This window comes from Anneissia japonica, unplaced genomic scaffold (assembly GCF_011630105.1).
Source record: "Anneissia japonica isolate Jap-2015-1 unplaced genomic scaffold, ASM1163010v1 scaffold731_len135611_cov127, whole genome shotgun sequence".
In the NCBI taxonomy this organism is placed as follows: Eukaryota; Metazoa; Echinodermata; class Crinoidea; order Comatulida; family Comatulidae; genus Anneissia; species Anneissia japonica.
The window spans coordinates 40208-54828 of NW_022718818.1; the positions used below are offsets into that span (position 1 = coordinate 40208).

The 14621-nt window shown below is 34.4% G+C and overlaps 1 protein-coding gene across 1 annotated transcript in view; it reads left to right on the forward strand.

Moving 5' to 3' along the window:
- The window catches only part of LOC117110632 (lactadherin-like), a 27749-nt gene that overhangs the window by 6845 nt on the left and 6283 nt on the right, over positions 1-14621 (forward strand). The window contains exons 3-5 of the mRNA XM_033253399.1: positions 9467-9672; positions 10403-10544; positions 13354-13688. Coding sequence (XP_033109290.1) covers positions 9467-9672; positions 10403-10544; positions 13354-13688 — 683 coding nt within the window. The remainder of the gene's footprint in view (positions 1-9466; positions 9673-10402; positions 10545-13353; positions 13689-14621) is intronic.

A 14621-nucleotide genomic window follows, 5' to 3' on the forward strand; every position in this document is an offset into this window, starting at 1 on the left:
ATCCCCACCCCCTCCCCCCGCTGGCGCCAACCCTGAATTTAAGTTTTAATTCATTTTATTTTTGACGAATTGACTAAGAAAAAAACCGTACCCGAAAATGACACTTTATACTTATAATCATAAAAAATATTATATCCAATTGAGCCCCCACCATGGTTGGGGCTCAGGTGAGAAATGTTTGGGAATTTGAGACTCGTATAGATGCCTAAAAAATAGCACATGAAAAGTACAACATTTACAATACTTACCTAAGCCCCACAATGCTTTTGGGAGGCAGATAAGAAAATTTTAAGAATTTAGAATTTTAAGAAAACGGCACTTGAATATTTAAAATCTAGGAAAACCACTATAATCTATCCATCTCAGCTCATCGTGGTTGAGGCTGAGGTAAGACCATTGTAAGAATTGGAGACTTTGAGATGCCGAAAAATGGCACTTTAATGCAAACTACAAAAATGACAATATCGATCTGAGCCTCATCCATCATGGATGAGACTAAGGTGGGAAAATTTGAAGTATTGTAGAGTTTTAGATCATCCCTGATGATGACATGATTAATGGAAATAATATTTAAAACGTTAAAAAAGATATCAATGTTACTATTTTCAGAAACAATACGATTGTAAAAATAAGGTACCCTAGAGATGAAACTCTGTTTAAAAACACAAACACGACTGAAAGGAACATCCAAAACGTGCGAAGACCGTTACACTCGACAATTAACATGAAGACAGAACAGATGAACTAAATCAAAAATATAGTGTAAATTAATACATCTAAACAAAAATAACATATCAAACAGAAAATATCTATCAGTAGGCGCCAAGAGCCAACAGAAACACCCAAAACCAAAGAATCTGGTAAACTTAAAATAATTTTTGTCAATACGATTTAATTGAAAACTGGAGTCCGAACTAAATATAACGCAACAATTCTCTAAATATGAGGAACCTAAGGTACGATACAGTGATATGATAGCCTTAGGACTCTTAACATTCCGACAACTTCTCCAATTAAAACCAAGCATTCTATTTTGCCTTACAAATAATAAGGTTAAGATGTTTACCAAATGATAATTTATTGTCAATAAAAACACTAATATCACGATGGAACAACACTTTCTCTAACAAAACCTCCGAAATTCTATAATTAAAAAGAACAGGAAAATTGTCGAAATCATATTGAAAAAAATTAATAGCATTGAGGGCGGTTGGAAGAAATTGGGCTTAGGTGGATTTACCAGGAATGAACTCGTGCTGCAGAGGACTGATGATAGGAAAGACATGTTTAAAAATTCTGTTAAAAATAATACGTTCGAAGGTTTTGGAAAATGAGGAAAGCAAAGAGATAGGCCTAAAGTTAACAATTTGATTGAGGGGAAAACAGTTGTGTGAATTGGGCAAACATTCGCTTTCTTCTATTGGTCTGGGTAAGTACCTAGAAATATCGATTGATCAAAAAACAAGTGGGACAGAACCAACTATTAAAATAAATTACTGAGGCCATCGTAGCCAACTGCCTTATGGAGAGATTATCCATTGAGTATTCAGGAGCATCTGTAGGATTAGCCTACTGCGGTGGAGACAAATGAGAATTTCAGTAAAATGTGTTAAAATAACTGTTAGAAGCATTGGCTTTGTCCCATGTGTTGGTTCCCAAAAAACCACCCTTGAAATAACTTCATTTTTACTTCTGTAGCAATTTCCAGCAAATTGCTAACCTTCGTGCCTCTAAGTTCTTAATGCAGGGAGGAATGTCTCCATACACGTCTTTGTTTTTAATAGGTCTATGTTGTTTATAGTTGATATTCAAGGCGTGTCTGAGTATTATAACAACCATCAAGTCCTCTCTTTCCAGAATCTGTTCGTTTCTTTTTTTTTTTTATAGAAATTCCGTAATTAGCAATAATTTTTTTTAAACCTTAGGTAACCTGAGCGTTAGAGGATTCCCACATGCAGGGCGGATTCAAGGGGAGCAGTCGGCCTCCGCCCCCGTAAATAGGCCTATTTAAAAATTATTTTTAAAGAATGCCAAAAGACTGAAAATTATATTCAAATCATGAGAGTGCCATTTCCGGCCATCTAGAGGCGACATTATTTTAATTTTTCTTAACTCAAAGCATGGTGTGGCTGAGGTGTCTATCTGTTAAGGGACCTCTCTGGGAACCCTCTATTTTGAATTTCTTAATCCACCACTGCAAAGACCAACCCAGATGTGCGAAGGTAAGAAAAAATCCTGGATTTGAGCCTGTGCTGTATTGTTTAATTAATATTCTGAAGGCTACACAAATTGTCAAGTGCTACCTGTTATGAAATTCTGTCTCAAGCTTTAATAGGGACATTTCGGTGGACAACGTAAATATTAACTTAAACCTTATTACACAACCAGCATCTCTATTAGCTCTATTCATATTGTACTTGCATTTAAAATGTATATTTCCAAGATTCTACATTTTATTTGGAGGTAAAAACATGTAAATTAAATTATGTAAAGTTGTATTTCGGTATCTTTTTTTTGTTGAAAAAATACAAAAATGTTCATAAAATACTTTAAAGGAGTAAAAACTGACCAAACATGTAGGTGAAAACATTCTTAATGATTAAAATATAACTAGACATTACATTTGCTAAAATGTTTTTCCAAAAATTGGTGGAGTTATCAAGAAGATATAATGAATAATAATATTATATATAAACTTGTTGAATTCTTTTAGAGATGGAAGTGTGTTACATTAAATATTCTCAATTTAAGAACATGGAATAATATTAAATGTGATTAAGTTTCTTTTAAGAACTAGGAATGACAGTTCAGGATTAGAATATGTATGAACTATTCCAATGCAATTGGGTGTAGATTGGTAGTAATTAGGTGTATGTTTTTTTAATAACTAAGGATTTTCTTCGTTTGCTGACTGTTACACTAGTTACAAGAAATTCATTTGAATATAGTAGCATTATTATTTAAAAAAAAAAAAAAAAAAACAAAAAACTCGTTTGTGTGACATTGTTTAGTGAACTGGATAACGTCTTTTTGTTTGGGGGAGAGGGAAAACCATGATTTGGTCAAGGGTTTAAAAATACCTAATGAATTTGTTTGCTGATTGTTATACTACTTGCAAAAAACAGATGCAAATAAAGTAGCATTGTTAATACAGCAAGGAAACACTTATCATTTGTTTGACCATAAGTGGTGTACTAAGCATATTTTGCTCAACGCAGGGGGCGCACATAAGAAAGAAATATAATAGTCACAACCAATATGTCATAAATGACATCATCAAGAATGCATATTACATCATCAAGAATTGATGACATCATCAATTGGGGTTAATCTTATACTTACTTCGACAGTTTGTCCAGCTTCTTTTCCATCCTATTAGTAAAAACAATGCAGTTATTGTTTGTGCTTTAGTTTTAATAATATAGTACACACACGTTTGACAGCTGTGCATTAATGTGCTGCTTTTAAATTCTTCGCAAAACTGCTTCACTGATAATAACACATATGCGTCAAATTGAGCCTCGAAGTCAAAATTCGTAGATGTAAAAACCTAACCAGGATACTGAAAGTGTTGAATTGCAGTTTATTTATTCCATCACTATGCATTAGTTTTTTTTATGACAGGTAGGTATCGTAAATGCGGCGCTTATTAAAAAAAATATTATTATTATTTTGCGATTGGTCGTCCCCCACCCCAACGATTAACATGTTAAAGTTCTTTTAAATTTTAGCTGGCAAAAAAAAATGTACAGATGTTAAGTAAATAGTAAGCAGCTTTTTTTTTCTTTAGGGGTGGGGACATTTTTATGAAAAACAATTTAAGGCTGATGTTATTATGAGCTTTTTAAGTCTTTTGAAAGATGGGAGGGTGACAAGACAGAAGACGGTTCTCCAATTCATATAAAATTGCGTTAAATATACAGGAATTCTCTTCTTTTTGCACCCTCCTAAAAATATGTGGACCCACCCCAGTACCTTACAACAGAGTATTCAGTATGTGGTACCACTTAAGTAAGTGTGTCTGATAAAAAAATATTATATCCACGGTGACCGTATATATATCTATATATCCTTATTTTAATATTGACGAGTTCCGGCTATATAAAATTGATTATAAGATTGTAAAAATATAATATTAATCTTATTATTATTGTACTGATGATATGTACACGTTTTAATTATTGTTTTTGATTGGTTAACGTTATTACATTTTTATTAAAAATTAATTAAGACCTCTGACGTTTAGTGCCCAAAACTGTTTACAAAAACGTAATGCAATAATAGCATATTGATAGACTGGGTTCCAGTTCCTAATCTTTGTCTTAATCAGTAAAAAAAAAAGCTGGAAATATCGATTTTGGCACCAATGGCGTTCTATATTACCTATTTGCTTGGCGCTTCATAGTATACTTTTTCTTGAAAAAGTTTCTCGACATTGATGATGGTTGCGCTTTCCGAAATGTGCTAATACTACGAAAAATCAAGAAATTAGAGACTTGTGGCAAGTCTAGCATATTGACTACTGCTGTATATTTTCGGAAAATATTTTAGCCGCTCCAATTCTCTTTCCTATTCTTTCTCTTTCCTTTATTCTTTCACAATTTTGCGTTTACTCATATTTTTTTAATAGATTGTATACACTCACATAGGCTAGAACTGGGATATACCTATTACTATATTATTGAAATATACAATTCAAAGAATAAAGGAAGAAGGTGGTAAACTGTGCAATGGAAGGCTCCGACCGTCTGGCGGCGCTGTAGTTATTTGCTCATTTTGTACGAAAGCATTTCTCTCTATTTTGCAACACCTGATACAGTAGTACGTCCCAACTGCAAGCGGCGTAAAAACATCATGTCAATAATATCATACCCATTTATGTGGTATACATTGAGTGGTAAAACAAAGCAACCTTTGTTTTTGGAAACATTTTATTACAAATATTTTTAATTTCATTTAAAATGTTTTTCAATGTCAACATAAATTACAGTATGCTACATTATGCTACGTTTTGATGAAATTATGCGTAGCATAAATGCCAAGTGCTACAGGGGTCTGAATTATGCTACGCAGCACAATTATGCTGCTACGTGTGACGCCAAAGAATGGAAATAGGATAACTTGGTATTTTCATATAAACATGAACTGTGCCATCATTTTTCACAATAGATAAAGTATCACGTTTTTTCTTGTAGGCCTAATATCAATTACTTTTAGAAGTAACATTCGTTAGTTAAATAATTAAATGTTGCTTTAGGCAGTTTAATGTTAGTGCTTCCACTATTGTGTGCTTATATTCAACGTCAGTAATATCGATTCAATTGAATCAAATAATTAATAGCAATCAGTGGTTCCTCTATTCTATACGTCAGTAACACTCACTCAAATCAAACTTAGAGATCTATAATTATAGTTGTAACAACCAAAAAACATGCAATTTTGGAAATTTTGAGTATAGTTTTCGTTAATTCATTGCTTATTATCAGCTCTGTTGTGTCGGATAAGTATCATTTTGACCAAAAAAAATATGTAACAGCTCTACAATTATTTAATTATTAGATTTAATGAATTTATTTAAGATTATGCTTTTATATTATTGTGGTGGTGGTCCTATTAGTAGTTGTGGTAGGAATAGTAGTAGAAGTAGTAGTAGTAGGGGGGAGGGGGAGCCGTGGGAGCCGCGACTCCCCCCACCCCACTTTGTACACAGTCCTAAAATTTTAAATCTTATTCTTGAGCCAATACAAATTATTTCCTGGGATCACTAAAAATGTATACTTCTAAAACATGTAAATATGCATCAGTAGGCCTACACGTTATACATAGGCCTAATAGAACACATAGGCCTTAGCAGTAACAGTAGCAGTGGCAGTAGCAGTAGCAGCGCAGTAGTAGCAGTAGCAGTCAGGGACGTATCCAGTGGGGGGGGGGGAGCCGTGGGAGCCGCGGCTCCCCCACCCCACTTTGTACACAGTCATAAATTTTAAATCTTATTCTTGGGCCAATACAAAAAATTTCCTGGGATCACTAAAAATGTATACTTCTAAAACATGTAAATATGCATCAGTACACGTTATACATAGGCCTAATAGAACACATAGGCCTAAGCGTGATTTAAAAAAATCCCCAACCATGATGCTGCTGCGGTGAGTGGTTCCTCAGTTTGTGAATGTCCCTCCCTGGTTCACCTCTTTCGAATTATTTTTGAGCTTATTTATAATGCGTCTATTGTAATTTTAACTTTATCCTCTCAAACAGTCCAAAGGACGTTCAGAGTGCGCTACTTCACAGGGAATTTCGCCCCCTTGACCCCGCTGGGGTCCTACGTAATTCGCATAACGGCTCCCCCCTTTCAAAATCCTGACAGCAGTAGCAGAAGTAGTAGCAGTAGTAGTAGCAGTAGCTGTAGCAGTTGCAGTAGCTGTAGCAGTAGCAGTAGCAGCAGTAGTAGTAGTAATAGTAGTAGCAGTAGCAGCAGCAGTAGTAGTAGTAGTAGTAGTAGTAGTAGTAGCAGTAGCAGTAGCAGTAGTAGTAGTAGTAGCAGCAGTAGCAGCAGCAGTAGTAGTAGTAGTAGTAGTAGTAGCAGTAGCAGCAGCAGTAGTAGTAGTAGCAGCAGTAGCAGTAGTAGTAGCAGTAGTAGCAGCAGCAGTGGCAGTAGTAGTAGCAGTAGCAGCAGCAGTGGCAGTAGTAGTAGCAGTAGTAGCAGGAGCAGTGGCAGTAGTAGTAGCAGTAGCAGCAGCAGTGGCAGTAGTAGTAGCAGTAGTAGCAGGAGCAGTGGCAGTAGTAGTAGCAGTAGCAGCAGCAGTGGCAGTAGTAGTAGCAGTAGTAGCAGGAGCAGTGGCAGTAGTAGTAGCAGTAGCAGCAGCAGTGGCAGTAGTAGTAGCAGTAGTAGCAGGAGCAGTGGCAGTAGTAGTAGCAGTGCAGTAGTAGTAGTAGTAGTAGTAGTAGCAGTAGCAGTATTAGTAGTAGTAGCAGCAGCAGTAGTAGTAGTAGTAGTAGCAGTAGCAGCAGCAGCAGCAGTAGTAGTAGTAGTAGTAGCAGTAGTTGTTGTAGTAGTTGTAGTAGTAGCAGTAGTAGTAGTAGCAGAAGTAGTAGTAGGAATAGTTACAAAATTATCATTATCTTTATTATGATCATAAATATTTTCATCCTTTTACAAAGTTTATTCTTTCGTTTTATTTTGTTCAGATTAAAATAAAATAGCCTAAGTATGCATATATTTGTGCCGCTATTTATTACAAATAGTGGTACAAAATTTAGGAGATAACAAATTTGCTACAAATACTACCGTGTACTGTTTTGTAAGTTTAGTTAAATTAAATTCCCTGGTTTTCTATCGGCTAATAAAATTATCAGGGCTACAATTATGATCAAATAATTATAACTTAAACTTGGATTTGATATATTGGTTTTCTTTCATGAAATGTTAAAAAAGCCTTAAAAAGTGATTTGATTGAAAACCTGAATAGTTAATTAATTTCGACTAATTATATTCCTCTTGAACTAATTTCTGAGTCGAAGAAATTGTAAGGTTACTTACATCCACTTCATTTATTTGTGTCTACAGGAAAACGTACAGTTTGTTTAGTGCTACGCTGGTCATCATACATACATATATATAAACTGGTTTAACAGATAGTGTAGTGCACTTAATGTTTCTAAAACCAAAGTCGATCATTATCGTCCAAAATCGTTTAACCAAACGGCAGTCCACTTTTCTTGTAATGGAAAACATATTAAGGTTGTCGGGGGCTATAAATAAATATTTGGAATATGTTTTTATGAATTTTTAGATTTTTTAACAAAATTTATTAGCACATCTGCATCACGTGTCTTTGGTTTGATTATTAATATATGTAAATTGGTTGGAGGCATTAATTAGAATATTTTACTAAACTCTTTGATGCATGCGTTTATCGTACTCTTGAATACGGTAGTGATATTTGGGTGGGGGGGGGGGGTAGTGGAGTATCCTTTAATTAACTCTGTGTTTTATCGTGCGGGTTGTTTTTTTTTTAAAGTGTAATACATAATCCAAGTTTTGAAATGCACGCCATCGTGTTGGGATTCAATATTTCGACATTAATTATGTCATCATCAAGACATAACCATTTGGTTCCCTCTTCGAACCATTTTGAATCCCTCTTCAAATTAACAAATGGTTCACTCATTCCTGATGATGACATAGTTAATGTATAAACATTGAATCCCAACACGATAGCATGCATTTCAATAATTGGAGTATGTATTATACTTTCTTATCTTAGATTAATCAGTGGACACAAATTTATTATATACCTAAATAAATTAAATGATTGCAGAATCCCTCTTCAAATTTGCAAATGGTCTAATTTACTTTGTAATCGAAATGTTAAAAATCGGCCTTCTAAGGTTCACTCATTATTTCAAAAAATAAATTGTGTTTTGCCGGATTTAGGTTCTTGTAACAGTTCAGAAGAGTTTATGAGTAGTATTGTAAATAATTCCCGTTTGTTTTTTGAAAACTGTTGGTGTGATGCAATATAAATTAATCAACTTCAACGGTATATTGGTAGAAGAATTTTGTATATTGGAAAAACGTCAACGTAAAATGAAATTATTTTATACAAGAATATAAGCTTCAGAAAGAAATTTAGAAAAATTCAATTTAGAAAGAATCTCGGTGAACTTGTTGAAAACAATTTGAAGTTATAAGATAAATATTTCTACTTTGTAAACCATCAGGACTGATATTACAATTATTCGGACAGAACACTAGCAAAACAATGGCTCGAGTCCTGTTGAAACTATAGGACTCCCAAAGATTCCATCGGGATTGAACAGTTCAACAAAAATTGACGGGCCAGTCAAATCAAACTAATTTTTAGATATTTCGAAAGCCAATAAAATGTCGAGTCGTCGTATAATTTATATAAATTAAATGATTGATTATATGCGGTGTTAGAGCCCTTGGAAAATAATACGGCAAAAAGCACAGATACGCGTAGCGTTTATTTGCTTTAACAAACCGTATTTAAAAACATAAAGCAGAAAATAATGGTGTGGTTTTCAATATTTAATTGTATAGAGTAGCCCAACATTTATTAATTTTTCATAATTATAATCAAGTAAAATATACAAAGACTTTGATTCACTTTTAAATTATAAACAACAGTATTAATGGAACAAAGTTCGTCAACGTCCAAAATGGAATGTTCTCACAGAAACTCTAAGGCCCGTATAAACTTGGAAACTAAAAATCAATCTAATAAAATAAAGATTCAGATTAATATGCGGAGCAGCAGTTAACTGAAAACATGTGAAGAATCATAATAATACAGTTTGTATAAAATTCAAACTACACCATATAGTAGCTTATAAGATTTTCTTTCACTTTGTTTTCAATTTATACTGTATAAAATAAAAATAAAATATTGAAACTTGTCACCAATTGTGTCATAACTGTAATTCTAATATTCTATCTCAGAGTTGTGTACCGATCCTCTTGGTATTGAAGATGGGACTATTCCCGCGGAACAACTATCCGTATCCAGTGAATGGTCTTTACGGACCGGGGCACATAGTGGACGACTGAACACTGAAGCAGATAGTTTGGGAAGAGGAGGAGCATGGTGTTCAAAAACCAAAGACCAATACCAGTGGATTCAAGTTGACCTCGGCAAAATGCATAAGGTACGCGGAGTAATCACACAAGGCCGAAACAAATGCTGCTTACAAAGGGTGACGTCTTATGAGATTTTTTACAGTGTCGATGGTAACCTGTTTCAACCAATCAGGAATTCAGATTGTCAAGTAATTGTAAGTGTCATTACAATTTTTCCCAATATATTTACATATATATTTTTTTCTTTTTTATTGAGAGTAATCACCTGTATGTTATATACGAATAATATACGAAAAATTAAAATTTAAAATTTAGCAAAAAAAAAAAAATAAATGTGAAATTTATATTTGTTTTTTGTTTTCTTTTGTACAGTATATAATGTTTTATATTTTGTTCATTCTGTTTTTTTTTACAAGTTGTCTTGATACATGTTTGATGAAATACCGTATATTCCAAAATGCTTTTATATTTGAAGACAAATAAGGTTTCTTGTATCTTGTATGTGTTTAGAACTTATTGTTGACCTTTAGATTATTTCTTCGCCAACTGACTGGTAAACATACAGTTTTATATAAGGACTGTTATCATCATTTATATATTTTTTATTTAGTTGGTCAGATGATTTTCTTTTATACTATTTAGTTTTTATGGGGTAGTGCCCTGTCCATGGGGACCCTGAACTTTGGGGCCCCGGTTCACCGAAGCGCATGCTGAACCACAGGTAGTTACATCTCTGGTTATACTTGAATAATATGCTGAGAAAGCAATGTTAATCTTAAGATTATGTGATATTTATAGAGGTTTGATGGAAATTCAGATCAAGACACTACCGTGACAAACATATTTTCTGAACCTATCTACGCCCAATTCGTCCGTATTCATCCAGTTGACTGGAATAAAAATATATGTTTACGATTTGAGGTTCTTGGATGCTCAGCAGGTAAATTGAAATAATATACCAATTACATTTAAATTAAAAATTGAGTAGTGATAATGCCAATGACAATGATGATGATAATAAATGCCTGTTTATATTTGCAGCGATAAAGATAACAAGCTAAAAAGTATTAAATTGTTCATATAGAAAATAAGAGAAGTTTTTACACTGGGACTATATAACGAATTATCGTGTATGCGATAACAACTCATTTTAACAAATCAATTCAAATAATGTCATATTCATGGAAAAACGATAAAACCGTCGTTACTACTACGGTTTTATCGTCTTTCCATGATTTTGGTGCGAAGAATTCTTCTGTTGTGAAACTGAATGATGTTTCCTATGTTTCTAAAGCAGGTTTGTTGAATGGAGGGTTGTACCAGGTGATGTTTCGTTTTCTTTGAGGCTTGTTGTTTCCAGGTGATGGTTTAAAACTCATTTTGTGCTGGAAGCCGCTCTTCTTTAATGATTTTCGTAGTCGGGAGCAGCCTTGAGAAATGTAGTCTTGGAATCAAAGATGTTAGATATTCGTTGATTAATTGATGTAGGTATTTGTTTTAAAATGGTTGGGGGATGGTTAGAGCGCGAGTCGATGTCCAATAAGTTGGTAGGTATCGTGTTGTAGGTCCAGTGTAACATCGAGAAAGTTAGTGATTTTGATGTTTGCATGTATTGTGATGCGAAGATCAAAGGAGTGAAAGATGGATGTTATTTCCTTTTTCATCTTCTCACACATTGCGAGGCCGTCGTGCCGGTATAGGCCGATGTTGTTTTGCCAAGCTTTTTTGCAAGTGATGACAGAATGAAAGAGCCGACAAGCTCACATACTTCTGCCCCGTCGAAGCTGCCCATGGTGACGTCGAACATGTTGTTGGAGCTTTTCTTTTTCCATATCGAATCGCTGTCAAATAGGATGGAATTACGTGCTTGCATGATTATGTTTATTTCTTCTTCTGTAATGCTCGTAGACTTCTGTGCGTGTTTGATGGAATTGATTAACAGGTTTTTTTGTAATCGAAGGGTAAAATTCCACGATGTCGAATGCAATGAATGTGCTGCTGGATTTTGTTGTATGCTTTTAAACCAATTGATCACTGCCGAAGTGTTTTTCCACTGATGTAGTTTGGTTTTGGTGATCAGATTACGATTAACACTATCAAGGATGGTTTTGCTTATGCGACCGATTTCTGGTTTCGATGGGTTGATTAGTCTGCAGCTTGGTTTGTTTTGAAAGTTTTCTTTATGGTCCTTTAATGTGATGAAGGATTCTTTTTCTGCGATCGTTTCAACACGATCGTCTATATTTAGGCTGGATGAAATGGTTTTAGCTATGCTGTTGATCTCAGAGATGCTGTCTCCATTCAACAAATCTTGAAAACCGACATCGGCAGATCCTTTCTGAACTTGGTTAAAAAACACTTTCCTGTAGTACATTAGTGCAGTACACTTCACAAGCTATTCAACAAAAATAATGTCAAAGTTAGCTATAGCTGTTCTAGAAACATGGGAAACATCATTCAGTCCCACAACAGCAGACTTCGTCGCACCAAACCACAAGAACCATCTAATACATGCAACTGCCAAAAGAAAGATGAATGCTCCCTCTCAGGTAACTGCCTCGCATCTTAAATTATCTACAAAGCCATCGTAACCACAAATGATGAGGTCAAAGAATACATCCGATTCAAAGACAACAGATTCAAAACCAGATTTTCAAATCATAAGCACACATTTAGCTCTCCGAAGCACTTAGCATATACAGTACATCCATTATCTACTGCATGAAACAGCTGTAGAGTAAATTCACGCTTGACACACTTTATATTATTATTATTATTATTATTATTATTATTATTGCGATCTGCATTCGCATTGAGCACTATACGTTGCTGATCTTGACAATCATATTTTGTATATATATATATATATATATATATAATATATATATATATGTAAATGTTGTGAAACAGTGCTCAATCCCACTGAAAAATCTATCTCTTATACACATCTAGATGTGTTGCCGAGCACCTGATGATTGAAGCTGTGCCCTCATGAAACAGTCTTTAGTGAAAAATTAAATGTTAAGTTTGTATATTTCTATTTATATAATATAATTTCTATATATATAGACCTATTTATATATTTCTGTGAGACATATATATATATATATATGTGTGTGTGTGTGTGTATACATGCATTATTTAACCTATTCAAGTCTCACGATTTATAATATTAATAAAATCTTTACATTAACTGTTTCAGTTGTATAAATAGTAAATGCAACAATTTAACTACAATTTAAATTAATTAAGAGTTTTTTTTTAAATAAATTTCTTTATATTTTTCCGCCAGATTAGCGTCTAGTTGTAATGTGTGTGTGTGTGTGTATTTAAGGAGTAAATAATAATTATTCATGATAAGACCTACTGCTACTTGATAAGTACTGGTGTTCTTAAGAAAGCCACCTGAGAGTTTATATTTACTTTTTCCAAAATAATTTTGAACTTTGAATTTGAACTGAATTTGAGTGAATGTGAAAGCAAAGGAAACCGAGTAACACAGATAAAAACAGTAACGGTTTGGTTTTCAATATCCCAATGTATATCATGTTAAGCACAATCGGTTTAAAAATCAGAAGAGAAAAATATATTAAAATAATTTTTTAGGGTTTAATTTTTTCTATATTATCTATTTATTTATTTATTTTTTGGAATTTTACACAGTATAGAATTCTAAAATAGAAGAAAATTATGTAAAATGTTTAGCGAAAAAGGACAAGAATTTCAGTTATTGTAATATTCTATCTCAGAGTTGTGTATCGATCCTCTTGGTATTGAAGATGGGAATATTCCCGCGGAACAACTGTCCGCATCCAGTGAACCTGCTTTAATGCACGAGGCACATCGTGGGCGACTGAACAATGAAGCAAACAGTAAGGGGTTCGGGGGAGCATGGTCGTCAAAAACAAATGACCGACACCAGTGGATCCAAGTTGACCTAGGTAAACTGCATAGGGTACACGGAGTAATTACACAAGGCCGCAACGGATACATCCCCTATCAATATGTGACGTCTTATGAGATTGTGTACAGTGTCGATGGTAACCACTTTCAACCAATCAGGAATTCAGACTGCCAAGTAACGGTAAGTTTCATTATGACTTTTTTTACAATATTATAGTATTTAGATATGTTTATTTAAATGTTCTATTAACATTAAATTACTTCTATATTATATCCAGTGGTGTAACAATGTTCTAGGTCGTGTTTCGAGTATACCAGACTATTGACATAATATACATTGGTCGACTAAGCTAATAACAGTGGCGGACCGTAGGGTAAATTGCAGGGTATGCTAGGTGTTGGCATATCTAGGATGTGCGAGGGTCGTGCACGCCCCTCCCCCCTAAAAAAATACTCGCCCATCCCCCCGCCCACAAATCAAGTAGTTAAAAATCACCTCAAATCACATTATTTTGCGAATTAGCCTCCTCACCTAATCACCGATCCCCACTTTACATTCCCACCCCTATCAGCTCCACCCCTTCCATTTCAAGACCCCTACGCCACTGACGCTAGGGTTTGCTAGTAGTAAAAGTTTGTAAGCCGACTACTATACAGCTGTCTCTTATACACATCTAGATGTGTATAAGAGACAGGTGTAGCCCTATGTTCAGCAATAACCTTCAGGTATCGCTTTTATCACTGCAATCTGAAAGTCTTCGTATTCATCTTATGAACAATTATTGGAATTCCACGGGCATTTGTTCATTCCATCTGTTCCATCAACAATTTTTATTACAGTCATTTACCTCTGCTTAGCCGTATGTTGAGCAATAACCTTCAGATATCGCTTTTATCACTGCAATCTGAAAGTCTTCGTATTCATCGTATGAACAATTCTTGGATTTCCACGGGCATTTGTTCATTCCATCTGTTCCATCAACAATTTTTATTACAGTCATTTACCTCTGCTTAGCCGTATGTTGAGCAATAACCTTCAGATATCGCTTTTATCACTGCAATCTGAAAGTCTTCGTATTCATCGTATGAACAATTCTTGGATTTCCACGGGCAT